The sequence below is a fragment of the Rhinoraja longicauda genome, chromosome 10, assembly GCF_053455715.1.
Source record: "Rhinoraja longicauda isolate Sanriku21f chromosome 10, sRhiLon1.1, whole genome shotgun sequence".
Taxonomy (NCBI): Eukaryota; Metazoa; Chordata; class Chondrichthyes; order Rajiformes; family Arhynchobatidae; genus Rhinoraja; species Rhinoraja longicauda.
In genome coordinates, this window is record NC_135962.1 from 25,552,765 (window position 1) to 25,579,715 (window position 26,951).

Consider the following 26,951-nt stretch of genomic DNA (forward strand, 5'->3'; position numbering starts at 1 on the left):
TTTAAAAGAGACCCGAGGGGCAATTTCTTCACGCAGTTGGTGATGCGTATTTAGATCAAGGTGCCAGAGGAAGTTGTGAAGGTGGCTTCAATGGTGAGGTTTAAAAGACACTTGGACAGGTACATGGATAGGCAAGGATTAGATGGATATGGGCCAAACACAGGCAATTGGGACTAGATCAACTATATAAATCCTAGTCAGCATGAATGAATTGGGCCGAAGGGCCTGTTTCCATGCCGTATGACTCCATGACGTTAGTTGTGTCAATTCAATGAAGTGAAGTGAAGAAAACATTGATCGGTTTGTCCTACATTTGCAATGCAAACCAGCAGTTGATCTCAAAATGCCAAAAGGAACAACCTTTACAACCCTGTAGATTGTTCTGTTTGACTTGTGTGCTCCGGCGTAGGATATTTCTGAACTTGAAACAGGTTTCTGCCTCATTTCATGTCCATGCCATTTTTGTTAACATGCGTCGCAAGGTTAAATGTCTGCTGAATAACCAGTCGTCCCAATGCAACATTGGGATGAAATTGATAGGAAAAATATGGCACAAAGTACTGGAATATTTTTACTCAACGAAGAGGACATGCATAGGTGACATTTCGTGTCGGGACCCTTCTTCAAGGGTCCCCACCTGAAAGTGTGGGTGAAATTGATAGCGAAGATAGACACAAAAAGCTGAGTAACTCAGACAGCATCTCTAGAGAAAAGGAATAAAAGGTATAAGAAGTGATAGCCCTCTCGTAATTATCTCCAGAGAGCTGTCCATGAGCTACCAGCTACCTCATTGGAGACCCTCAGACTATCTTTAACCGGACATAGCTGGACTTTATCCCGCACTAAACATTATTCCCTTTATCCTGTATCTGTACACGGTGGATGCCATGATTGTAATGTCTAGTCTTTCCGCTGACTTTATAGCATGCAGCAAAAAAGCTTTTCACTGCACATCGATACACATGACAATAACAATAAACTAAACCAAGTATTCTAGTGAATCAGAGTTTATTTGTAAGCCAAACCCTTTAGTAAAATGTTACCAGATGTTTTTATTACTCTTTTTTTCCCACTATTTCTGTAAGTAATAATAGAAGATTTATTCATCACCGATGAAGAATTTCAAAACACTCGTCTCCGTTAAATACATTGAACTTTCTGTTAACTGGTAGGATTTTTATTGCTTCCCTTTGAGGAAACAAGAGCTCATTTATGTTGATGCTGAAATGCTGACACAGAGAATAATTATTAGATCAAAAAATAGTGAGCTAATGTCTGGACTGTTCCAGAGCAAGACGAGAACTTCATTTCTCATATTGCATGGCAATGTTGTCAAAGCCTAACTAACATGCTGTGATTAAATATCTCCCCAATAACTAGAGCAGTTGGATGGTCAGTGCAACTTAATTCCATAAAATGATGATCATAGTCATACAGTGTGGAAACAGGCCCTTTGGCCCAACTTGCCCACATGTCCCATCAACACTAGTGCCACCTGCGTGCATTTGGCCCATATCCCTCTAAACCTATCCGACCCATGTATCTGTCCAATTGTTTCTGAAATATTGTGATAGTACCTTTCTCAACTACCTCCTCCGGCAGCTCGTTTCATATACTTATCAACCTTTGTGTAAATAAGTTAACCCTCAGGTTCCTATTAAATCTCTCACCCCTCACTTTAAACCTATGTTCTCTGGTTCTTGATTCCCCTACTCTGGGCAAGAGACTCTGTGCGTTTATCCGATCTATTCCTCTCATGATTTTGTACACCTCTCATCCTCCTGCGCTCCAAGGAATAGTTCAATACACTTTAAGTATCTTACAGAAAATCATGACCCAGAACCTCAGAGTCTGAAGAACATGTTCGTACCTACAGTTTAGTCTAAAGAAAACATCAAACCTTTCCAAGAAAAGAAACTTTTGTGGCATTCCAGTATAAATAATGGCAGTATAAACAGAGCTGACCTTAAGAGCTGCTTAATGACTCAACACACACTACTCGGAAACTTGAATTTAAATTTTAGCTTCAGAGCAAGTTTGTATTCTTGCTTTCTTATTCCCATCGCTAATCCTCAACAAGTCAGTGTCCACAGACACGTTTGGAGGCAAAAAGTAGATCCATCACATAGAAACAAGGAACTGCAGATGTTGCTTTACACAAAAGGATAGAAAATGCTGGAGTAACACAGCGGGTCAGGCAGCACCTCTGGAGAACATATGGAACAGTGGCGTAGTGGTAGAGATGCTGCCACACAGCACCTGAGACCCGGGTTCAACCCTGAGTACGGGTGCTGTCTGTACAGAGTTTGTACATTCTCCCTGTGACCGCATGGGTTTTCTCCAGGTGCTCCGGTTTCCTCCCACACTCCAAAGACGTACAGATTTATCGGTTATTTGGTTTCTGTAAACTGCCTCTAATGTGTAGGATAGTAGTGCATGGGGTGATCGATGGTCGGCGCAGTCTCTGTGGGCCAAAGGACCTGTGTCCGCGCTGAAGGTCTAAACTAAACTATGGGGGGGGGGGGGGGTCCTGTGGCGGTCCCTGGGGATCAGGCCACTCCTTGGGTCAGCCCCCTCATCACGTGACGGACAGGCGTAAGGGGTTAAAAGCCAGCCCGTTGGGAGGCGTGGCTCATCCCTAGGTGGACTACGCTGTGAGCAGGAGCTCACAGCCTAATAAAGACCTATATCCAAAACTGCCTGGCGTCCTGCCTTTTCTCTGGCCTCCGCCAGGCCACTACAAATGGATAGATGATGTTTCGGCTCAGGACCCTTCTTCAGACCCTAGGCGGCGCGGGCAAGTGTTGAGGAAACATACGTGGCTGTGGTAGTGAGTCAGGGTCAGAACATGGTCGTAGAGCTGGAATCACAGAGAGGAAGCAGTGAGAGAGGGTCTCACAGAACTCCCGGAGAGAGGAGGAGAACTTCTTCAGATTTTGCTGTGGAGGAGTCAAAATGTAGAAACAAGGCACTGAAGATGCTGGTTTACACAAAAGGATACAAAGAGCTGGAGTAATTCAGAGTGTTAGGCAGCAACTCTGGAAAACATGGATAGGTGATGTTTCAGGTTGGGACCCTTCTTCAGATGATCTATTAGCTTTTTCAGAAGCTCTGTACACAGGTATCTTGGCATTGCCCACTGCCCTCCTCAAACACCCCCATCCTCTCCGTTTTGTTGGTCCAAAATGCAAGCAAATGCTAATCATGTAGTTTGGCACAGAGAATGGAATTATTTGCTCGATTTGTTTGCTTGGATGCAGACAGACAGTTATAAACACTTAAGGCTTGTTGACATGCCGATTTTACTATTTTCTCCCAAAGACAGGATCCAGCACTTACAAACCTTGACGCATTATGATCTTAAAAGTTCCCAATTTATAAATTGGCTTTTTAAACTAGCGTGCAGAATATAAAGCTCCACAAACTAGGTAATGTCAATGTCAAGCACCAGCATGAATCTCCCTTTAGGTTAGACAGGCCAAATAGGTCGTTCAGTGGTTTTTTAATGAAAACAACTAACCCATAGGCTGAAACAGAACAAACCATTCATTGAAATATTAGAAATAAAACATTACAAAGACTACAACTCCAAATGACTTCCAAAATGCTCCAAGAGTACTTGACATTTTGATTTATCTGACCCTCGGACATTGGTATCTATCACACTGAATGACTCTTCAACTCCACTGAATAAACATTGCATAAATTATTCCCGGATGAGTTTCAGCCCAATTTTGTTCCACTTGTGTTGGAAGATAATTTTAATCTCTTGCCCCCAGCTTGCCCCAGGGTCTCGCATTGACAGAAAAGATGTTGGATTCATGAAAATAAGCTTCACAAAATGGTGGTGGTGCATAACAAAGTTTTTAATGTTCTAATAGCTTTGATTCTACTTCCACTTTCATTCACTTGTGGATAACTAATGACGAAATGCACCAAGAGGCTCTGATATTTTCACACGATTAGCACGTAGAACTAACCGCATTTAGTTTCATTTTTAGTTCAGAGATACAACGTGGAAACTGGCCCTTCGGCCCATCGAGTGCACGCCAACCAGCGATTAACCGTACACTAGTTCTATCCTACACACACCAGGGACAATTTTCCAGAAGCCTATTAACCGACAAACCTGCACGTCTTTGGAGTGTGGGAGGAAACCGGAACACCCGGACAAAATCCACGCGGTCACAGAGAGAATATACAAACTCTACACTGACCGTGGTCAAATGTAAAGTCAAAGGGCAACACAGTTGTACAGCTATAGAGTTGCTGCCTTACAGCACCAGAGACCAGGGTTCAATCCTGACCTCGGGTGCTGTCTGTATGGTGTTTATACCCCTGTGGTCATGTGACTGCGTGGGTTTTCTCCGAGTGCTCCAGTTTCCTGCCACATTCCAAAGACGTACAGGTCTGTAGGTTAATCGGTTTCTGTAATGATCATAAAATTGTCGCTAGCGTGTTGAACAGTGTTAGTGTGCAGGGGGCTGATCATTGGTCAGCACGGACTCGGTGGGATGAAGAGCCTGTTTCCATGCTGTATTTCTAAAGCCTAAAATTAACAAAGTGGAATTGTTGGATTAAGTGACAATGTGACTGTCAACTGCAAATAAAAATTTGAGAAATTAAATCTCTCTGCTTCTTGCAACAAAAAAAATCTATGTTTTAATCGGAATGAGATTAAAAGACATTTAAAATACATTAGCTTAGAAATGTATTAGTCAAGAAAGTAGAGAAGATTTAATGATACATAATATTATGTAATAATCCCATTTTGAATTACTGAATGCTGAATGCATACAATGGAAATGGTAAAATTTCACCGAAAACTTCTTCAAACATGTAATCAGCAACTCCACATAAAGATAATGGCAATTCCCTCTGTGAGTTTGTTATAAGATTGACATGCAGAACAATAGACACAAAAAACCTTCAAGATTTCACCTGGAAATGACATGAAAAAAATGTATTTGGATATACTTGCTTAACTTACACTGGTCCATATTTCCTGTATATCTTTGAATATTGTTCATTGGTCACTATAGCTTATTTTACATATTTCTTTGTACCAAATGCAATCCTTCAATCATTCCTCTTGGACATACTTCTTTATAATAGGCTTTTAATAAGTTTGCAATATAATAAGGATGGGGAGGAATCTGCCTGTAGACGGGAAGTGACACAGCTGGCGTCCTGGTGCCATCGCAACAACCTGGAGCTCAATGCTCTTAAGACAGTGGAACTAATTGTAGACTTTCGAAGAGCTCCCCCTCCCCTCCCCCCCACTCACCATCAACAACACCACAGCCACATCTGTGGAGTCATTTAGGTTCCTTGGAACCATCATCTCCAGGGACCTTAAATGGGGGGCCACCATCGACTCCACAGTCAAAAAGGCCCAACAGAAGATGTACTTCCTGCGGCAACTGAGGAAACATAATCTGCCACAGGCAATGATGGTCCAATTCTATACTGCTATCATTGAGTCCGTCCTCATCTTCTCCATCATGGTCTGGTTTGGCTCAGCCACCAAACACGACATCCAGAGGCTGCAACAGATCGTTCGGTTAGCTGAGAAGGTTGTTGGCTGCAACCTTCCCCCCATTGACAAACTGTACACTGCAAGGGCCAGGAAGTGAGCGGGCAAGATCATCTCTGACCCCTCTCACCCTGGCCACAAAATCTTTGAAGCACTTCCCTCTGGAAGGCGACTCCGGACTGTCAAAGCAGCCACAGCCAGACATAAAAACAGCTTTTTTTCCACGAGTGGCAGTTCTACTCAATAACCAAAGTCTGTAGTCTCTTTTGTGCTCTGGTTTATTTTCACCCACATGTTTAGACCGTAAAGTTGTATCCTTATTGTTTTGATGTGTTTATGCTTTACTCTTAATTGTTAACTGTATGTTTGAGTTGTTATTTGTGAGCGGAGCACCAAGACACATTCCTTGTATATGCACATACTTGGCCAATAAACTTATTCATTCATTCATTCATTCAATTCTTAAAGTTGCATTCCAGTAGATATTTCATCCGTGATTCATTGTTACTTAAAGCAAGAACCAAAAGAAAATTATTTGGCCGTTATACCTACGCATCTGCATTGCTGTGGTCTATACCCCCAGCATATTGCATATTCAATCGAACTGTTCTGAAAGCTCCTTTGCCTCAGAAAGTCAGTCAACCAAAACTTTTGTCATAGAGTCAAAGAGTGTTAAAACACAGAAACATGCCCATCGCCCCATATTTAGCCATTCCGACCAAGGTCTGCACTATTCACTAGTCCCACCTACCCGCATTTGGTCCACATTCCTCTGAATCTTTCCTGTCCATGTACCTGTTCAAATGACTTTTAGATGTTATAATAGTACCTACCTCAACTAGCAGCTCATTCCATATACCCACCATTCCATATACCCACCATTCCATATACCCACCATTCCATATACCCACCATTCCATATACCCACCATTCCATATACCCACCATTCCATATACCCACCATTCCATATACCCACCATTCCATATACCCACCATTCCATATACCCACCATTCCATATACCCACCATTCCATATACCCACCATTCCATATACCCACCATTCCATATACCCACCATTCCATATACCCACCATTCCATATACCCACCATTCCATATACCCACCATTCCATATACCCACCATTCCATATACCCACCATTCCATATACCCACCATTCCATATACCCACCATTCCATATACCCACCATTCCATATACCCACCATTCCATATACCCACCATTCCATATACCCACCATTCCATATACCCACCATTCCATATACCCACCATTCCATATACCCACCATTCCATATACCCACCATTCTCTGTGCAATAAAGTTTCCCCTCATGTTCCTATTAAATCTTTCCCCTCTGGCACAACAGTTCAAAGGTGCTTTATTTGTCACATGTGCAACTGCACAGTGAAATTCCTTTTGCATATTTACACACACGGGTGCCGCCATGTTTGGCATCATTTCCAAAATCCATAATCTGGTCCGCCCATGTGCTGTCTATTGGAGCGGTTCTGAATCCTGGCAACCCCAGGCTCCTGCAGGCCCTTCCTCCATTGCCCTCGACCGGAATGGCCTGTGAACCAAAGTTTCTCCCCTCAACCGGCCGACTCTGTGTCCTGGGGGCATCTCTTGCAGCTGACTTTGAAGGCGCTGGAAGCATTACCCTCCTACTGGCCCTTGCTCCTCGCATCCGATGTCTCCAGCGGCTCCCTCCTGGTTCCGCGGTCAGCGGACCCTCAGCTCCGGGTCCTCTGCTCCACCTGCCAAGCCTTGGAGTCGGGTCCTCCAGCGGCTTTGATTCTGCGGCCAGGGCAGCTCGGGAAGGCCTATTCTGTGCGCGGCACCTCCTCTCACCTTAAACCTATGTCCTCCGGCTCTTGATTCCCCTATTCCGGGTTAAAGACTCTGTACATTCACCCTATCTATTCCCACCATGATCTTGTACATCTCTATAAGATCACCCCTCATCCTTCTGCGCTCTAAGGAATAAAGTCCTAGCCTGCCCAATCTCTCCCTGTAGCTCAGGCCTGCACTGAGCTGGACAAAAAAAACAACTCCCTTTTGCCTGCACTGCCATTCATTAAGATTGCAGCTGATAAACATTATCACAAGTATCTGCCTTTGCGGAGAGCTAGCGCTTGTTAACATCAAATGTCAACATGGTGGTGCAGCAGTAGAGCTGCTGCCTCACAGCACCAGATTCCCGGGTTCTATCCTGACCTCAAGTGCAGTCTGTGCAGAGTTTGCACGTTCTTCCTGTGACCACGTGGATTCCTCCGGATGCTCCGGTTTCCTCTCACGTTCCAAAAACGTACAGGTTTGTCAGCTAATTGGCTTCTGTAAATTTGCCCCTTTTGTAGAACGTGAAAGTGGGATAACAGAGAACTGCTGTGAACAGGGGATGGATGACCAGCATGGACTCGGTGGGCCGAAGGGCCTATTTCCACGCTGTATCCCTAAATACCGTAACACAGTCTGCATCCACAAGTACTATCCTAGGTCTAAGCCTGTGTACCTTTGAAAATGAATTGTTTTTGATTAGACAGTGTTAAATACACAATTGCATCTTTCAGTTCAGCATTTTGTAATTAGAACTTGTTTCCATCCAGAAATCAATTCAATTGATTTACTTTCAGAAAGTATAAGTGCCAGCCATGGCTGTACACTGACCCATAGGGTTTTGAACCAACTCACTGAACATTAGTACGCAAACTGTGAGATAAACCGTCTAAACTCAGAGAGTTGTAAATCTGTGGAATTCTCTGCCTCAGAAAGCAGTGGAGGCCAATTCTCTGGATGCTTTCAATAGACAATAGACATTTACACGTCACGCTGCCTCGGCAAGCCCACCAGCATAATCAAGGACAGGTCTCACCCCGGTCACTCCCTGTTCTCCCCTCTCCCATCAGGCAAGAGGTACAGAAGTGTGAAAACGCACACCTCCAGATTCAGGAACAGTTTCTTCCCAGCTGTTATCAGGCAACTGAACCATCCTATCAGCAACTAGGGAACGGTCCTGAACTGCCCCCATTGGACACCCTCAGACTATCTTCAATCGGACTTTACTGGACTTTATCTTCCACTACCTGTTAATCTCTTTATCATTTATCTGTCGATTGTAAGCATGTACAGTCATTCCGCTGACTGGTTAACACACAAAAGCTTTTCACTGTACCTCGGTACACATAACAATAAACTAAACGAAACAATAATGAATAAATATCATAAAAGATTGTCTTCTGTCAATCCTTGCATTGTAAGCTGCTGTGAAAGATCTAGTCAAATGATCCTTTGCATTTCACCATGAAAATGGAGACCAGCTTTACCACTTCAGAGGGTTTTCATTTTAAAGCTGCTTTGCCTCGTTTGGTAATTTCCAAGGGCATTTTCTAGAAGCTCCACCCCATTTTGGGTTGTGTTGGCGTCCGTCCATCTGCGAGAGACGATGGTGTGGCTTTGATGTCGTCCTGCTCGGAGGGGAATGTTTCATTTGTGGTTGCACCATGGCCTGGTTCAGCAACCTGAACGCCCAGGAGCAAAGAAGTTTGCAAGAAGTGGCAAACACTGCGCAGTCCATCGCGGGTACAGACCTCCCAACCATCGAAGGGACCTACAGGAGTACCTGCCTCAAAAAGACAGCCAACACTAATACCGTTTTTTAAATTGAACTTTTCTTTGGTGTTTTCTTATGTTATCCATTCAGTACTATGTTTGCAGATCTGTTGTGCTGCTGCAAGTATGAATCTTATTGTTCCATTTTGGTACATATGACAATTAAACACTCCAGACCCTCTTGTAAGGGACAAGGCAGGAAGCACGGTTCAATATAACGCAACAGATCTCCTGAGGAAGCACTTTTTTTCAAACCTTGTGATTTCCTAGTTAACTGAGCTCAAAATTCCAGTCTGCAGAAGGGGTCCTGACCCAAAACGTCACCTATCCTCCAGAAATGCGGCCTGACCTGCTGAGTTACTCCAGCACTTTGTGTTCTATGCAATTATCCAGCATCTTCAGTTCCCTGTGTCTCAAAATTGCAATAATGGCTTGACATTGATGTATCGATACATGCAAGTGTTTTTCTTCATTAAATTATGTGATGCAATTTTAGTAAGATAAATAATATCCTTCAGATTTTAAACTCAATTACAGCCGGGAGTTTCATTTTGCAGGAAATTTCTTTGACAAATCCAAAGCAACAGCCAAAATGATTGATTGTATTCATAAGTTGGTTCTCTCAAATGCCTGGAAGTGCTTCACACACAATGAATTGATGTAGCAATTGTCATGTAGATAAACATTTCACCTGCTTTATGCATAGCAACATCTTAAAAACGGCATAAAATCAATGAGTTATTGGTTGCAAAGTTGTTAGTTGGACAAGGCCACTTACACTTCCCTCATCAAGCAGCATAATACGATATATATATATATTACATACACATAAAACAAACAAACAATAATAGTGCAAAAAGACAAAACCAATATCCCCAAGTCTATGTAGTTCAGAGCTTATTTGGAGGTTGTATTGTTTAATAGCCTGATGGTTGTAGGGAAGAACCTGGTCCTGAATCTGGACATTCGTTTTCAGGCTCCTCCATCTTCTTCCCGAAGGCAGGAGTGAAATGAGAGCATGGCCAGGGTGGTGTGGCTCTTTGATGATGCTGGCTACCTTTTTAAGGCAGCACCTCATGTAGACTTACGCACAATACCAAGATCCTTCCACATTTTGGACCAGTGATCATCATTTCAGATGTTCATAAGTTTTGCTAAAGAGGCACGTCTTTGGAAATCTGTTCTCTCTGTTTGGGCCTATATTGCTGAGGGTGTATTGTGATGTTACTGATTTGCTGCGTCACTATTCAATGGCCAAGGAATTACAATCGGAAGCAAAGGAGAACAGCATTACCTTGACCTTAATAAAGCTTCCCAGAAGGAATGTGTAGAGACCTGCCACTAGTTCAGTTTAGTTTATTGTCATGTGTACCGAGGTACAGTGAAAAGCTTTTTGTTGCGTACTAACTAGTCAGCAGAAAGACAACACATGATTACAATCAATCCATTTACAGTATAGATACATGATAAGGGAATAACGTTTAGTGCAAGGTAAAGCAAGTAAAGTCCGGTCAAAGATAGTCCAAGGGACATCAGAGATAGTAGTTCAGCACTGCTCTCTGGTTGTGGAGGATGATTGCCTGATAACAGCTGGGAAGAAACTGTCCCTGAATCTGATGGTGTGCGTTTTCACACTTCTATACCTTTTGCCTGTGGGAGAGGGGAGAAGAGGGAGGGTGGCCAGGGTGCGTCTCGTCCTTGATTATGCTGCTGGCCTTGCCGAGGCAGCGTGAGGTATAAATGGAGTCAATAGAAGGGAGGATGGTTTGTGTGATGGCCTGGGCTGTGGCCACAATTTGCTGCAATTTCTTATGGTCCTGGATGGAAACCAAGCTGTGATGCATCCTGATAAAATGCTTTCTCTGGTGCTTCTGTAGAAGTTGGTGAGTGTTGTAGGGGACATGCCAAACTTCCTAAGCCTTCTATCAAGTGCCAGCTCAAAAGGATTTTTCACCTCCCCGAGCTACCTATCATCAAGCCAGCGGAGATAACAATCACTTCAAGAATCCTCACAGATCATGTGCCAGGAAATAGCAAGCGCAATTTTTAATTAGCATTTTAAACATTACGCAGAGTGGTAAATAAAAGTTGCTGCATGATTAGTTTAGTTTTGTTTATTGGCATGCAGACAAGGGTACAGGGAAAAGCTTTTTTGGTGCATGCTATCGAATCAGCAGAAAGACAATATATGATTAAAATCAAGCCGTCCGCAGTGTACAGATACGGAATAAAGGGAATAATGTTTAGTGCAAGATAAAGTCTGGTAAATTCCAATTAAAGATCGTGCGAGGGTCTCTGATGGGAAGTTCGGTTTTCAAACATATCACCTTGACCCATTCCTCATGGATTTTACTAACATCATTTGTTCTATTATACCCCATTCAACCTATCAATCCAAGTGTCACAATCAGACCACATGGGAGCTCTGCCAAGGAGACGATGAGGGGAGCTCCAACATGGAGACGACGAGTGGAGCTCCAACGTGGAGACCGCGGGGGGAGCTCCGACATGGAGACGATGGGAGAGCTCCGACATGGAGACGATGGGAGAGCTCCGACATGGAGACCGCGGGGGGAGCTCCGACATGGAGAAGACGAGGGGAGCTCCGACATGGAGACCACGAGGGGAGCTCCAACATGGAGACCACGGGGGGAGCTCCGACATGGAGACGATGGGAGAGCTCCGACATGGAGACGACGAGGGGAGCTCCAACATGGAGACCGCGGGGGGAGCTCCGACATGGAGACGATGGGAGAGCTCCGACATGGAGACGATGGGAGAGCTCCGACATGGAGACCGCGGGGGGAGCTCCGACATGGAGAAGACGAGGGGAGCTCCGACATGGAGACCACGAGGGGAGCTCCAACATGGAGACCACGGGAGGGAGTTCCGAAGCGGAGACTAAGGGGAGAGCTCTGGCGCAGAGATCACGTGAGAGCATCCACATTCACAGCAGACTGGCTTGAGGAAACAGCAGCATGCGACGGCAGTAGTGCTCTGCTAATGAGACGCGCAACACAGAAATAAAGCAGTGGACCTAATCAATTGCTTCCGTAAGTTCGAGTCTACATAAGTCACATATTACGTAAGTCGGGGAGTGCCTGTATTTTGAAATGAGGGCTACACATTTCATAATCAATGTACATAACAATCAGTCAGTTGTCCAGGGAACAGAATTTCATAAGTTCATAAGTCAAAGAAGCAGAATATGTTTTTATTTATCTAACAAAGCACCTCATGGTTTACATGCAAACAAAGTGCCGGAGTAACTCAGCGGGTCAGACAGCATCTCGAGAGAACATGGACAGGTGACGTTTCAGGTTGGGACCTTTCTTCATACTTCCCAATCTGAAACATCACTCACGTCTAAAGAAGGGTCCTGACCCAAAACATCACCTATCCATGATCTCCAGAGATGCTGTCTGACCCAGAGTTACTGCAGCACTTTGTATCTTTTTTCCTAAACCAGCATCTGCATTTCCTTTTTTCTACATTCTGCCTTACATGCAAGCTGCTGACTACTACTGGCAATCTCACTGGTGCTCTAATGATGTTGTACAACAAAACAAGGCTGGAGAAAAAGTAGAAACAATGATCTACAGATGCTAGTGAGACTGCACCTGGAGTACTGTGTGCAGTTTTGGTCTCCAAACTTGAGGAAGGATATTATTGCTATTGAAGGAGTGCAGCATAGGTTCACGAGCTTAATTCCCGGAATGGCGGGACTGTCGTATGTTGAAAGACTGGAGCGACTGGGCTTGTATACTCTGGAATTTAGGATGAGAGGGGATCTTATTGAAACATATAAGATTGTTAAGGGATTGGACACGCTAGAGGCTGGAAACATGTTCCCAATGTTGGAGGAGTCCAGAACTCGGGGCCACAGTTTAAGAATAAGGGGTAGGCCATTTAGAACGGAGATGAGGAAAAACTTTTTCAGTCAGAGAGTTGTAAATCTGTGCAATTCTCTGCCTCAGAAGGCAGTGGAGGCCAATTCTCTGAATGCATTCAAGAGAGAGCTAGATAGAACTCTTAAGGATAGCGGAGTCAGGGGATATGGGGAGAAGGCAGGAACGGGGTGCTGATTGTGCATGATCAGCTATGATCACGGTGAATGGCGGTGCTAGCTCGAAGGGCCGAATAGCCTACTCCTGCACCTATTGTTTATTGTCGATTATTGTCTATTGTCTAGTTTACAAAAACATCCCCTATCCATGTTCTCCATAGATGCTGGGGGCCCCTCTGAGCTATTCCAGCACTTTATATCTTTTATCAAATAAAAAAATATTATCAAATCTTACATAACAAACTACCTGTCAATTCTTCATTTGAGTGTTATATGTATGTTCCTGGCACTAAATCCCATTCCCAGCTCAAACAGCTCTGGCTCAAAGTAGCCAGACCGGATCAAGTTCAGATGCATTCGATTTTTACTAGCTTGCTTTCTTTAACCAAATGTGATTTTTGTTACACAGTTGGATGAAACAGTACATTTTAATCACTGAAATTATTTTTCTACGGTGACCCAGTGAGTGTATAATAATGAAACTCTGTTGTGCGTCTGGTTTCACCCTTTCTATTAACAGCAGACAGTTGGTCGAAATGTGTCATTTATTGAAGAGGTGATAACGGTGCATTTGGAGAGCTGTAAAAGGATTGGTCCAAGACAGCATGACTTTATGAAGGGGAAATCCTGCTTGACTAATCTTCTGGAATTTTTTGAGGATGTGACAAGTAAAATGGATTGAGAGCCAGTGGATGTAGTGTATCTAGACTTTCAGAAAGCCTTTGATAAGGTCCCACACGGGACATTGGTGAGCAAAATTAGAGCACATGGTATTGGGGGTAGGGTGTTGACATGGATAGACAATTGGTTGGCAGACAGGAAGCAAAGAGTAGGAATAAACGGGTCCTTTTCAGAATGGCAGGCAGTGGAGAGTGGAGCAAGGCTCGGTGCAGGGGCTGCAACTATTTACAACGTATATTAATGATTTGGATGATGGAATTAGAAGTAACACTAGCAAGTTTGCAGATGACACAAAGTTGGGTGGCAGTGTGAACTGCCAAGAGGATGTTAGGAGGTTGCAAGTTGACTTGGACAAGTTGAGTGAGAGGAAAGATGCTTGGCAGATGCAGTATAATGTAGATAAATGTGAGGTTATCCACTTTGGCAGCAAAAACAAGGAGGCAGATAATTATCTCAATGGTGTCAGATTAGGTAAAGGGGAAGTGCAATGAGACCTAGGTGTCCTTGTACACCAGTCAATGAACGTAAGAGTGCAGGTACAGCAGGCAGTGAAGAAAGCTAATGGCATGTTGGCCATAACGAGAGGATTTGAGTATAGGAGCAAAGAGGTCCTTCTGCAGTTGTATAGGGCCCTGGTGAGACCACATCTGGAGTATTGTGTCCTTCCTCCTAATTTGAGGAAGGACGTCCTTGCTATTGAGGCAGTGCAGTGTAGGTTCACAAAGTAAATCCCTGGAACTGTCATATGAGGACAGATTGGAAAGACTGGGCTTGTATTCACTGGAGTTTAGAAGGATGAGAGGTGATCTTATAGAGACGTATAAAATTATAAAAGGAATGGACAAACTAGATGCAGGAAAAATGTTCCCAATATTGGGGGGAGTCCAGAACCAGGGGCCACAGTCTAAGAATAAAGGGGAGGTCATTTAAAACTGAGGTGAGAAGCAACTTTTTCAAGCAGAGTTGTAAATTTGTGGAATTCACTGCCACAGACGGCAGTGGAGGCCAATTCATTAGATGAATTTAAAAGAGAGTTAGATAGAGCTCTTGGGGCTAGTGGAATTAAGGGATTATGGGGAGAAGGCAGGCACAGGTTACTGATTGTAGGTGATCAGCCATGATCACAATGAATGGTGGTGCAGGCTCGAAGGGCCAAATGGCCTCCTCCTACACCTATTTTCTATGTTTCTATGTAATTCAGTCATTCCCAATGACGGGCAGATCAGCAGCCACAGGTTGACGCGGAGGAGTGGAGTAACTCAGCGGGTCAGGCAGCATCTCTGGAGAAAAAGAACAGGTGACGTTTTTGATCGAGACTCTTCTTCAGACTGAGAGTCAGAGGAGAGGGAAACGAGAAACATGAAATGGTACATTCAGGAGGAAACCGGAGCACCCAGAGGAATCCCACTCCTGTCACAGGGAGAACGTGCAAACACTGCACAGAGAGAACCCAAGGTCAGGATCGAACCCAGGACTCTGTTGCTGTGAGGCAGCGGCTCTACCAAACACTGACCAATGCAATCTGGTTTCTCCAGGTGTTTTTGGATAAATCTTTGCAAACATACAAATATACAAACCACAGGAGTGCGCCATTCAGCCCTGAACGTTTGCTTAACTCTTAATAAAGTTGAGGCAGGTACTATCACAACATTTTAAAGATTCGTACAGGTACACGGATAGGATAGGTTTAGAGGAGATGGTCACAAAGTCCTGGAGTAACTCAGCAGGTCAAGCGGCATTTCTGGAGAAAAAGGATGGGTGGCGTTCGGGTCGGGACCCTTTTCAATCTGAAGAAAGGTCCCGACCCAAAACGTCACCCATCCTTCTTCTCCAGAGGCTGCCTGACCCGCAAAGTTATTTCAGCACTTTGTGTCTAACGTTGAAAATGTAGCCGTTGTTACGAACTTGCCAACAGGTCGGTAAATAGAAGAAACCGGTAATCAGGGAGCCAGAGGCAGGGAGCCAGTACACATGGCACCCACACCACTGGGCCAGCGACATGACTGCCTGGGATAACTAAGCTCTCTGCACCCTGGCAGCAGGAGCTCTTGTCCATATGGCTGGAATTTATAGCACAAGCCGCACATACTTGCAGATCTCAACTCTACCAATAACCTCAGCACATGCAGCAAACTGCCCCGCAAACTACATTCTCAATCATACAGGAAAAAAACAGATGCAATCTCTACATCAGCCTTATGCCAGGAGTTTATTCCTCCTTTCTCACCCCCCCCACCCCACTCCTTCTGCTTGGCCTCTTGCTTTCTCCTCCCGTCCACCTCTCCCCTCCCCGCTTGCCACTCCCCTCAACAGCCCTTCTTCACTCCTCCCAACCCTCCGCCCTAATCCTCGCCCCTCCTCACTGCACCTGCCTTCACTCCATGCCACTCTCACAGGTTGACCCCCTGCCTCTTTGCCAATCCCCCCTCACATATCCCAGAAGCCGCCCTTCCCCATCTCTCTACAAATTCCCAATTTCATCCCACTCCATCTACCAAAGCCCACCGAGCCATTTTTCTCTCAACCCCATCCCACTTCCCCTTGCCTCCACTCTCCTTCCCGTCCCCTTCCCAAAATTCCTCACCTCCCTCATCACTTCCCGCTCCCCTCCCATCTTGCTCACTAGTCACATTTTACCCATGAAATTCTCCTTGGCCCAGTCCTTCAGTCCCTCGTGTTCCCCTCCTCACCCTCTCCTCTCCCCCCTTTAACTCCACTCCATTTACCTGCCACATCTTTACCCCCATCCTCTGCACAAACCTACCTCCCAATCACCCTCTCCACTGCACCCCCCCCCCCTCAACGACCCTTTCCTCTCCTGCCCTCCAACTTGAACCCACCCGCCAACCTACATCCTCCCCCACCTCACCTCCCATTCCCCACCCCCCCCCCCCGCAATACAAACTCTCTACACTCTTCCCCCCACTTCTTTGTGCCCACTCCAATCTCCACTTCCATTCACTCCCTCCCCTCCTCCCTCTTCATTGTCTCTCTCTACCCATTTATCTCTCTCCATCCCGTATCTCTCCCATTTGCTCCTCTGCTCTCCACCTTCTTCTCACCTTCCCCCTCACCCGTCTTCCTTTCTGTCCCTCTCTCCACTCCTATCCCCTCCCGCTCACCCCTCCCACCAATCCACCCTCCCTCCCCCTCTCTCCCCTCCCCTCTCCTCCTCTCTCCCCTCCCCTCCTCCCCCTCTCTCCCCTCCCCTCCTCCCCCTCTCTGCCCCCTACACCCCCCACCCCCACTCCCAGCCCATTCCCTGTCCCGTTACCTTCTGGTCCACGATGGAGCAGGCCATTTCGCGGACATGTGCCAGGGAGAAGTCGCTACAGTCGAGGATAACGGGCTCCCGGCTCAGGCCGATCTGGATGTGGAAGGGGATGCCGTGTCCGGAGAGGCGCCGCTCTGCCGGGCTGGGCGACGGGGGGCGGCCGGGGCTGTCAGTCTCTGCCTTCATCGGACCGTCCAGAGCGGGCAGCAGCGGCGCCCTGTCCCGCTCCCTGTCCCTCACCCCCTCCCCGTCCCTCACCCCCTCCCTCACCCCCTCCCTGTCCCGATCCCTCACCCCCTCCCTCTCCCCCTCCCTGTCCACCTTCCTCACCCCCTCCCTGTCCCTCACCCCCTCCCTGTCCCTCACCCCCTCCCTCACCCTCACCCCCTCCCTGACACCCTCCCTGTCAACTCTTGCCCGCACTCCGCTACCGGCCGGTGAGGCGGAGGGTGGCAAACAGGGGGCTGGTCCGGCCGGGGAGAGACAGAGGGGGAGACAGAGGGAGAGACAGAGGGAGAGACAGAGGGAGAGACAGAGGGAGAGACAGAGGGAGAGACAGAGGGAGAGACAGAGGGCTCCGAGCCCCGAGCCCGCGGCCGGCCACCAGCTACCGGCGACTCCCGGCTACTGTCTGACGCCTCCCTGCCAGCGCTCTCAAAGGACGGGAGCCAATCCAACCCTCTCCTTCACTCACCCTCTCACCTTTTCACCCTCTCTCCCACTCACCCTTTCACCCTCTCACCCTCCCTCCCCAGAACTTGTATGTCCGTGGGTCTCTTTCCCTCCAAGAGGCTCTCTCTGTCTGCCTGCCTCTCTCTGTCTGCCTCTCTCTGTCTGCCTCTCTCTGTCTGCCCCTCTCTGTCTGCCCCTCTCTGTCTGCCCCTCTCTGTCTGCCCCTCTCTGTCTGCCCCTCTCTGTCTGCCCCTCTCTGTCTGCCCCTCTCTGTCTGCCCCTCTCTGTCTGCCTCCCTCTGTCTGCCTCCCTCTGTCTGCCTCCCTCTGTCTGCCCCCTCTGTCTGCCCCCTCTGTCTGCCCCTCTCTGTCTGCCCCCCTCTGTCTGCCTCCCTCTGTCTGCCCCTCTCTGTCTGCCCCCCTCTGTCTGCCCCCCTCTGTCTGCCTCCCTCTGTCTGCCCCTCTCTGTCTGCCCCTCTCTGTCTGCCCCCCTCTGTCTACCTCTCTCTGTCTCTGAGTGTCTGTGGACTTTCTTTCTATCTCACTTGGTCCTGTTAACTTTTTCAATAGGTCTCTGTCGATGTTTGACTGTCTCTGTTGCCCCGGCGTGTTCACCTCTCGGAGTCTCTGTCACGAAACTGCACTTTTCTTTCCTCTTCTTCATCTATCTCTCTCTCTCTCTCCCTCCCCCCCCCCCCCCTCCTCTCACACACACACACACTTTCTCCCTCTCTCTCCCGCCCCTCTCGCTTTCTTTATTTCACTCCCTCCCTCTCTTTCTTCCCCTCTCCCTCTTCCTATTTTTCTTTCTTCCTCTCTCTTCTTCCTCTCTTATTCTCTCTATCTTTCTTTCTCACTCTTCCTCTTTCTTCCTATTTCTTCACCCCCCCCCCCCCCTCACTCTTACCCCCTCCCTCTATCTCTTACCCCCCTCTCCCTCTCTCTTACCCCCCTCTCCCTCTCTCTTACCCCCCTCTCTCTGAATGTTGCTCCGCTTTTCACTTCTGGAGACAATCGGGTGGTCGGAGTGAAGTTTCTGGGCTTCACCCGGGGAGAGCGCTCCGGTCACACACACACTCCCTGCCCGATCACACACTCCCCCTGCCCGGTCCCACACACACTCCCCCTGCCCGGTCACACACACTCCCCCTGCCCGGTCACACACACCCTGCCCGGTCACACACTCCCTGCCCGGTCACACACACTCCCTGCCCGGTCCCACACACCCCTGCCCGGTCACACACTCCCTGCCCGGTCACACACACTCCCCCTGCCCGGTCACACACACTCCCCCTGCCCGGTCACACACACTCCCCCTGCCCGGTCACACACACTCCCCCTGCCCGGTCACACACACTCCCCCTGCCCGGTCACACACTCCCCCTGCCCGGTCACACACACTCCCTGCCTGGGCGGTCGGAGAGCTTCCCCTCTTTAATTGTCGCGTCTCTCTCTCTCTCTCTCTCTCTCTCTTCGCATTGCAAATCCAGGGGGCAGGAGTGGGGTGGTTGGTGTAAGGCTGTAAGGCTGTAATCAACATTTCTCGCATGCATTTTGTCAACTGTCATTCTGCAGGCGATTGACTAAGGCAGTTCCGCCCCCTTCGACTTTTATTCAGAAGAATTATTATCTTAATTACTGTTCTTATAAATATTCCCAAATGATTGTATTGAGCAATAAAAGCAGCGCTGGCGCTCGCACCGAACTGCCATCCCAAGATTTGGGAAACTTCAATTCTCAACAAGTGTACAGAAGTGTGAACGATGGTTACTTTCCCACGGCGCCTAGGCAGGGCTTAGAGTGACCCAAGCTGGCCACATGAGTGGCAAGGGTGCCTGGTATAGTGTGTATGAAGGAACTGCGGATGCTGGTTTACACCGAAGATAGACACAATATGCTGGAGTAACTCAGCGCACCAGGCAGAATCTCTGGAGAAAATGAATGGGTGACTTTCGGACGGAGACCCTTCTTCAGACTGAGAGTCAGGGGAGAGGGAAACTAGAGATATGAAAAGATACAAACAAATCAGCCCTTACTCCACCCTAGCCATCCTGCTAGTTTAATTATTCGCATCCATGTATCCTTTTGTTATCACCTCTTCCACAGCCAACAATGGACCATTGTGGGCTCCACCTTCCTTTGGTCGTTGGTGCTGGCTCTGCTTTGTTCCGTACCTTCTCATATCTCCAGTTTCCCTCTCCACTGACTCTCAGTCTGAAGAAGGGTCTCGACCGAAACATCACCTACTCATTTTCTCCACAGATGCTGCCTGACCTGCTGAGTTACTCCAGCATTTCGTGTCTATGCCTGGCATAATGAGGGTTTTTGTGAACATTACTAAATACAACGCTAATGAATGTATGCATAGCCGCTGAGAATGTCGGAAGAATTTAGCACAGTTCCTGCTTTGTATATATTTTATTATTCTGAATAAAGTTTATTTGGGTTTTAAAAAAAGGTTTGTGGGATCTGGGCAATTGATATGGGAGCCCGGGACTGAGCCACAGTCAACATTGAATTATATCTGAACAAGGATCTCAACCCAAAACGCCACCTATCCATGTTCTCCAGAGACGCTGCCTGACCTGCTGAGTTACTCCAACACTTTGTGTCCTTTTGTGTAAACCAGCATCTGCAGTTCCTTGTTTCTACATAACTTTGAAGAGTCAAGAGTGGTTTATTGGCATATTTCCCAGACAGAACAATGCAATTCTTACTTGCAGCAGCACAACAGAATATGTAAACATAGTATTCTGTAAACAATATAATAAACTTTGTCCCGCATCTGCAGTTGCTTGTGTCCACAAGTGACCAGCTCAGATCATCACATTGACTCCATCTACACTTCACGCCGCCTTGGCAAGGCCACCAGCATAATCAAGGACAAGTTTCACCCCGGTCACTCACTCTTCTCCCCTTTCCCGTCAGGCAAGAGGTACAGAAGTGTGAAAACGCACACCTCCAGATTCAGGGACAGTTTATTCCCAGCTGTTATCAGGCAACTGAACCATTCTACCAACAATTAAAGAGCGGTCCTGAGCTACCTTTATCTGTACACTGTGGACATCTCGATTGTAATCGTGTATAATCTTTCCCCTGTCTGGTTAGCACGCAACAAACAAACTTTTCACCCCGGCCACTTCCAGGCTTGGCTGCTGCCACTGCCTGTATTGCTGTCTTGAGACCTTGGAGCTTTGTAGCTGAGAGCAGGGAAGACTTTGGTTTAATGTTTCAGCTGAATATAGGCACCTCTGTCAGTGCAGTACTTGCTCAGTCTAAATTTTATTATTAGGACTCTACACATGAAATGCTTTATATTAGATTCGGTTTTAGTGGACGTGTCGGCCACAACGGAGGCAATTCACCTCCCCACCCCTCCCCCCCCCCCCTCCCTCCCTCTTTCCCCCATATGACAATGGTTTACTGTACTATAGAACTGAAATGCATGCCATTGAGCTAATTCCTTGGCTGGGTAGACCACTGATCGCTCAGTAGGTGTGCAAGTTGTATCTGTACACTGTAGTTGGCTTGATTGTAATCCTGAATTGTCTTTCTTGTGAAGATAGACACAAAAAGCTGGAGTAACTCAGCTGATCAGGCAGCATCTCTGGAGTAAAGGAATAGGTGACGTTTGGGGTTGAGACCCTTCTTCAATCTGAGAGTCAGGAGAAAGGGAAACAAGAGACATAGACGGTAATATGGAGAGATATAGAACAATTGAATGAAAGACGTGCAAAAAAGTAATAATGATCAAGGAAAGGTGGAGCACTCAATGGTTCATTGTTGGCTTGGCCTGGGTGATAACGTGTTATACAGACAGTGAAAATCAACAGGGCAACAGTAAAACTAATACAATGACCAGGGTGGGGGAGGGATGGAGAGAGAGGGGATGGAAGGGTTATTTGAGGTTAGAGAAATCAAAATTCGTACCACTGGGGTATAAGCTGCCCAAGCGAAATATGAGGTGACATTCCCTCATTTTGCATTTGGCCTCACTCTGACAATGGAGGAGGCCCAGGACAGAAAGGTCAGTGTGGGAATGGAAAGGGGAGTTAAAGTGTTTGGCAACCAGGAGATCGTGTAGGTCAAGACGGACTGAGCGACGGTGTTCACCAAAACGACCGCCCAGTCTGCACTTGGTATCACCGATATACAGGAGTCCACACCTGGAACAGTGGATACAGTAGCTGAGGTTGGAGCATGTGCAAGTGAACCTCTGCCTAACCTGAAAGGACTGTCAGGGTCCCTGGACAAAGTGGAGGGAGGAGGTTTAGTTTAGTTTGGTTTAGAGAAACAGCACGTAAACATGCCCTTAGGCCCACCGAGTCCACACTGACCAGCAATCCCCGCACACTAACACTATCCTACACACACTAGGGACAATCTACATTTACACCAAGCCAATTAACCTACAAACCTGTACGTCTTTGGAGATGGGGAGAAACCGAAGCTCTCGGAGAAAACCCACGCAGGTCATTGCAAACTCCATTCCCATAGTCAGTATCAAACCTGGGTCAACTCTACCGTTGCGCCACCATGCCGCCCAATATAGGGACATGTGTTCTTTCCGCCGCATGGTTAGCGCACAATAGTTTACACTGTACCTCGGTACATGTGACAATAAACTGAACCAAACTGAGTTGTAAGAACGCTCCCACCTGTGAAACGTGGAACTAGCTGACCTATCCATCATGATCAGAAGCAGTGGAATTCGCTGGTGGTACCCCATTGTAGTCCTTTCTCATGAACAGAGGTGATCGCTCGAAGAAAAACCAGGCCATTAGTTTATCACTGCCCTCATTGTGGTCACAGAATACAACGGTTCTTCATTTTAGCCGTCCCTCAGGAATGAAGGTGATTTGCTTTTCAGTGCGTCTGAGGTGATGAGGATTAACAGGTGATACAGAAGGAGCTCTGGGCTTTAAAATGAAGATGAGGAGAAATGTCTTTAGCCAGGGGGTGGTGAATCTGAGGAATTCACTCATTGCCACAGATGGCCGTGGAGGACAAATCATTGGGTATTTTTAAAATAAACATTGATAGGTTCTTGATTAGTAAGAATGTCAAAGATCATGGTACAGACAGCACTTGTTGTCAGGCAGCAACTCTACCGCTACGCCAATATGCCGCCAAGTCTTTAAATGATGGCAGCTGCTAATCTTGACCTAGTAGTTTGCAACCATCCAGGAAATGAGGAGAAGTCCCCTGGGAGCAGCACAGTGGCTCAGCAGTAGAGTTGCTGCCTCACAGAGCCAGAGACCTGGTTTCAATCTTGACTACAGGTGCTGTCTGTACGGGGTTTGTACGTTCTCCCTATGACCGCATGGTTTTTCGCTGGGTGCTCCGGTTTCCTCCCACACTCCAAAGGTTTGAAGGTTAATTGGCTTCAGTAAATTGTCCCTAGTGTTTAGGATAGTCCTAGTGCATGGGATGATCATTGGTCAGTGCACTCTTGGTGGGCCAAAGCGCCTGTTTCCACACTATATCTCTAAAGTCTAAAGAGAGAAGAGATTTGCAAACCGGTGGGTTAACATTTTCCTCACAACACTCAGTACATGTTGTGCCTGAAATTACTCATAAATTATATCCTAAAATGTTATTGAGGGAAAAAAGATGTATAATTTGCATTACAATGAGCATCTCTCTTCTGAGTGATATAACAGTTCTGTGCCCTGAAAATTATTGCCTTCTGACAGGGGTGTGGGTGGCAAGTCTGACATAATCAGAAAAATCATAGCCGGGAGAAAAAGTCATTAACATTTGAAGAGAGGAACCACCGGCTCAGTCATAGAGTCATAAAAACATAGAAAATAGGTGCAGGAGTAGGCCAGTCGGCCCTTCGAGCCTGCACCGCCATTCAATATGATCATGGCTGATCATCCAGCTCAGTAACCTGTACCTGCCTTCTCTCCATACCCCCTGATCCCTTTAGCGAAAAGGGCCACATCTAACTCCCCCTTAAATATAGCCAATGAACTGGCCTCAACTACCTTCTGTGACAAAGAATTCCACAGACTCACCACTCTCTGTGTGAAGAAATGTTTTCTCATCTCGGTCCTAAAAGACTTCCCCCTTATCCTTAAGCTGTGACCCCTGGTTCTGGACTCCCCCAACATCGGGAACAATCTTCCCGCATCTAGCCTCTCCAACCCCTTAAGAATTTTATATGTTTCTATAAGATCCCCCCTCAGTCTTCTAAATTTCAGCGAGTACAAGCCTAGTCTATCCAGTCTTTCTTCATATGACGGGCCTTTTTCCATACAGCATGGAAACAGGCCCTTCAGCCCAACTTGCCCACATCGGCCAACAGGTCCCATCTACACTAGTCCCACTTGCCTGCTTCTGGCCCATATCCCTCTAAACCTGTCCTGCCCATGTACTTGCCTAAATGTTTCTTAAACATTGCAATAGTCCCTGCCTCAACTACCTCCTCCAGCAGCTTGTTCCATACACCCACCACCCTTTGTGTGAAAAAGTTACCCCTCACATTCCTATTCATTCTTTCCCCCTTCACCTTAAACCTATGTCCTCTGGTTCTTTCTGCTAAACCAGCTCACATTCATAAAAAAAGGGACAAGAATAGGCCACACCTGGTGAGACCACACCTGGAGTATTGCGTACAATTTTTGTCTCCTAATCTGAGGAAAGACATTCTTGCCATAGAGGGAGTACAGAGAAGGTTCACCAGATTGATCCCTGGGATGGCGGGACTTTCATATGAGGAAAGACTGGATAGACTCGGCTTGTACTCGCTGGAATTTAGAAGATTGAGGGGGGATCTTATAGAAACTTACAAAATTCTTAAGGGGTTGGACAGGCTAGATGCAGGAAGATTGTTCCCGATGTTGGGGAAGTCCAGAACAAGGGGTCACAGTTTAAGGATAAGGGAGAAATCTTTTAGGACCGAGATGAGAAAGTTTTTTTTCACACAGAGAGTGGTGAATCTGTGGAATTCTCTGCCACAGAAGGTGGTTGAGGCCAGTTCATTGGCTATATTTAAGAGGGAGTTAGATGTGGTCCTTGTGGCTAAAGGGATCAGGGGGTATGGAGAGAAGGCAGGATCGGGATATTGAGATGGATGATCAGCCATGATCATATTGAATGGCGGTGCAGGCTCGAAGGGCCGAATGGCCTACTCCTGCACCTATTTTCTATGTTTCTATGTTTCTATGTGAATGATGAAAGGTAAACTATGAAGCTATTGACTTGGTTATAGTGTTTTAGTTGTAGTTTAGTTGATCGTCACATGCACATCGTCACATCACAAGCATAAAGAAGGCATCAAACCGTTAGCTCTTTTTAACAAGCATTTTTGGCTCTGATTTAAATGCTCTACGTATTTAAAAAAAATACTCATTGTGAAATTTTTGGCATAATTTCAAAACAAATTGTTCTACGACTGAAATGTATCATTGTAACCCAGCTTGATTAATTCAGACACCTACAAACTGGTGGTGGCTACAAGCCTTTCATAAACTGAATTGTGAATTTAAACTGAGGATTTGACAATCTTTCATTATCTTTGTGTAAAGGAAGCCTGGCAAAATAAGTTGTTACTTTGTGTTAAATAATGGGCAACTTGTCATTACTTTCTTACGAGATCTTCTCAACACATAAAACTACAATTGGCTGCTTTTCTTTCTTGGTACATGATGAATCTTGTGGAAAGTTTAAGTGAAAGAGATGTGAAATGCTATTCAGGTTGAAATTCCCTATCAACTTCTGACTTTGTATAATAGGTACTGTGGGCGGCACAGTGGTAGAGTTGCTGCCTTACAGCCCCAGGGACCTGGGTTCGATCTTGACTGTGGTTGCTGTCTGTACGGAGTTTGTACTTTCTCTATGTGACCATGTGGGTTTTTTCCGGGTGCTCCGGTTTCCTCCCACACTCCAAAGACGTATAGGTTTGTAGGTTAATTGGCTTCGGTAAAATTGTAAATTGTCCCTTGTGTGTTGGACAGTGCTAGTGTACATGGATCACTGGTTGGAGCGGACTTGGTTGGTTGAAGGGCCTGTTTCCGCGCTATATCTCTAAAGTCGATAGGTCCTGTTGTGAGTTCTTTGCATACTGTCTGAGAGTCAGAGCCACACATCATGGAAACATGCTCTTTAATTCACTGCATCCATGCCCTCTATCAATTACCCACCTACACTAATCCCATTCACGAGGACTTCTGTAAGTAGGAGGATTTTTTTTTTTTTTTTACTGGAAGAAAATAAAGAATGTTCTTAAAAGACCCATAAGCAATTGTATGTGGGTTAGTTAGACGTTACGGGTTCAAGAACCATTAGAGGGTTAGTGGACATTTGAAGGTATTTGGACTATTGTGAGCAGTTTTGTGCCAGTGGATCCAGAGGAGGTTTACAAGAATGATCCCAGGGATCATTGGACTAATGTATGATGAGTGTTTGACTGCTCTGGGCCTGTACTCGCTGGAGTTTAGAAGGATGAGGGGGGACTTCATTGAAACTTATTGTATATTGAAAGGCCTGGATAGCGTGGATGTGAAGAGAATGTTTCCAGTGGGAGAGTCTAAGACCAGAGGCCATAGCCTTAGAATAAAATGAAAGGTGATGATGAGGAATTTCTTTAGCCAGAGGGCAGTGAATCTGTGGAATTCATTGCCACAGATGGCTGTGGTGGCCAAGTCATTGGGTATTTTTAAAGCAGAGATTGACAGGTTTTTGATTGGCAAGGGCTTCAAAGGTTATGGGGAGAAGGCAGGAGAATGGGGTTAAAAGGGAAAAATATATCAGCCATGATTCAATGGCAGACACGATGGGCCGAATGGCCTAATTCTGCTCCTATGTCTTCTGAATGTCAAAGGCTTTGCGGATATTTGAATGTATTATTGATGAATATTGCCTGGGAAAAGTGTAGGAAGGAACTGCAGATGCTGGTTCACACCGATGATGGACACAAAATGCTGGAGTAACTCAGCGGGTCAGGCAACATCTCTTGAGAAAAGGAATAGGTGACGATTCAGGTCATGACCTTCTTCAGACTGTGAAAAGTGTTTTGTTTTGGGTGAGATGTTAGATCGTGATGTGCCAGAGGCTTTTGAACCATCCCATGACATTTTTATTTTGAAGGGGAACATACAG

General features: G+C 46.4%; 1 protein-coding gene across 3 annotated transcripts in view; it reads right to left on the reverse strand.

Moving 5' to 3' along the window:
• The window catches only part of prkd1 (protein kinase D1), a 148,298-nt gene extending 130,887 nt beyond the window's left edge, over window positions 1-17,411 (reverse strand). For all 3 annotated transcript variants that reach the window (XM_078406421.1, XM_078406420.1, XM_078406419.1), the window contains exon 1: window positions 17,176-17,411. In XM_078406421.1, the coding sequence (XP_078262547.1) occupies window positions 17,176-17,361 (186 nt within the window). In that variant the 5' untranslated portion in view covers window positions 17,362-17,411. The remainder of the gene's footprint in view (window positions 1-17,175) is intronic.
• Between the last annotated feature and the right edge of the window lie 9,540 nt (window positions 17,412-26,951).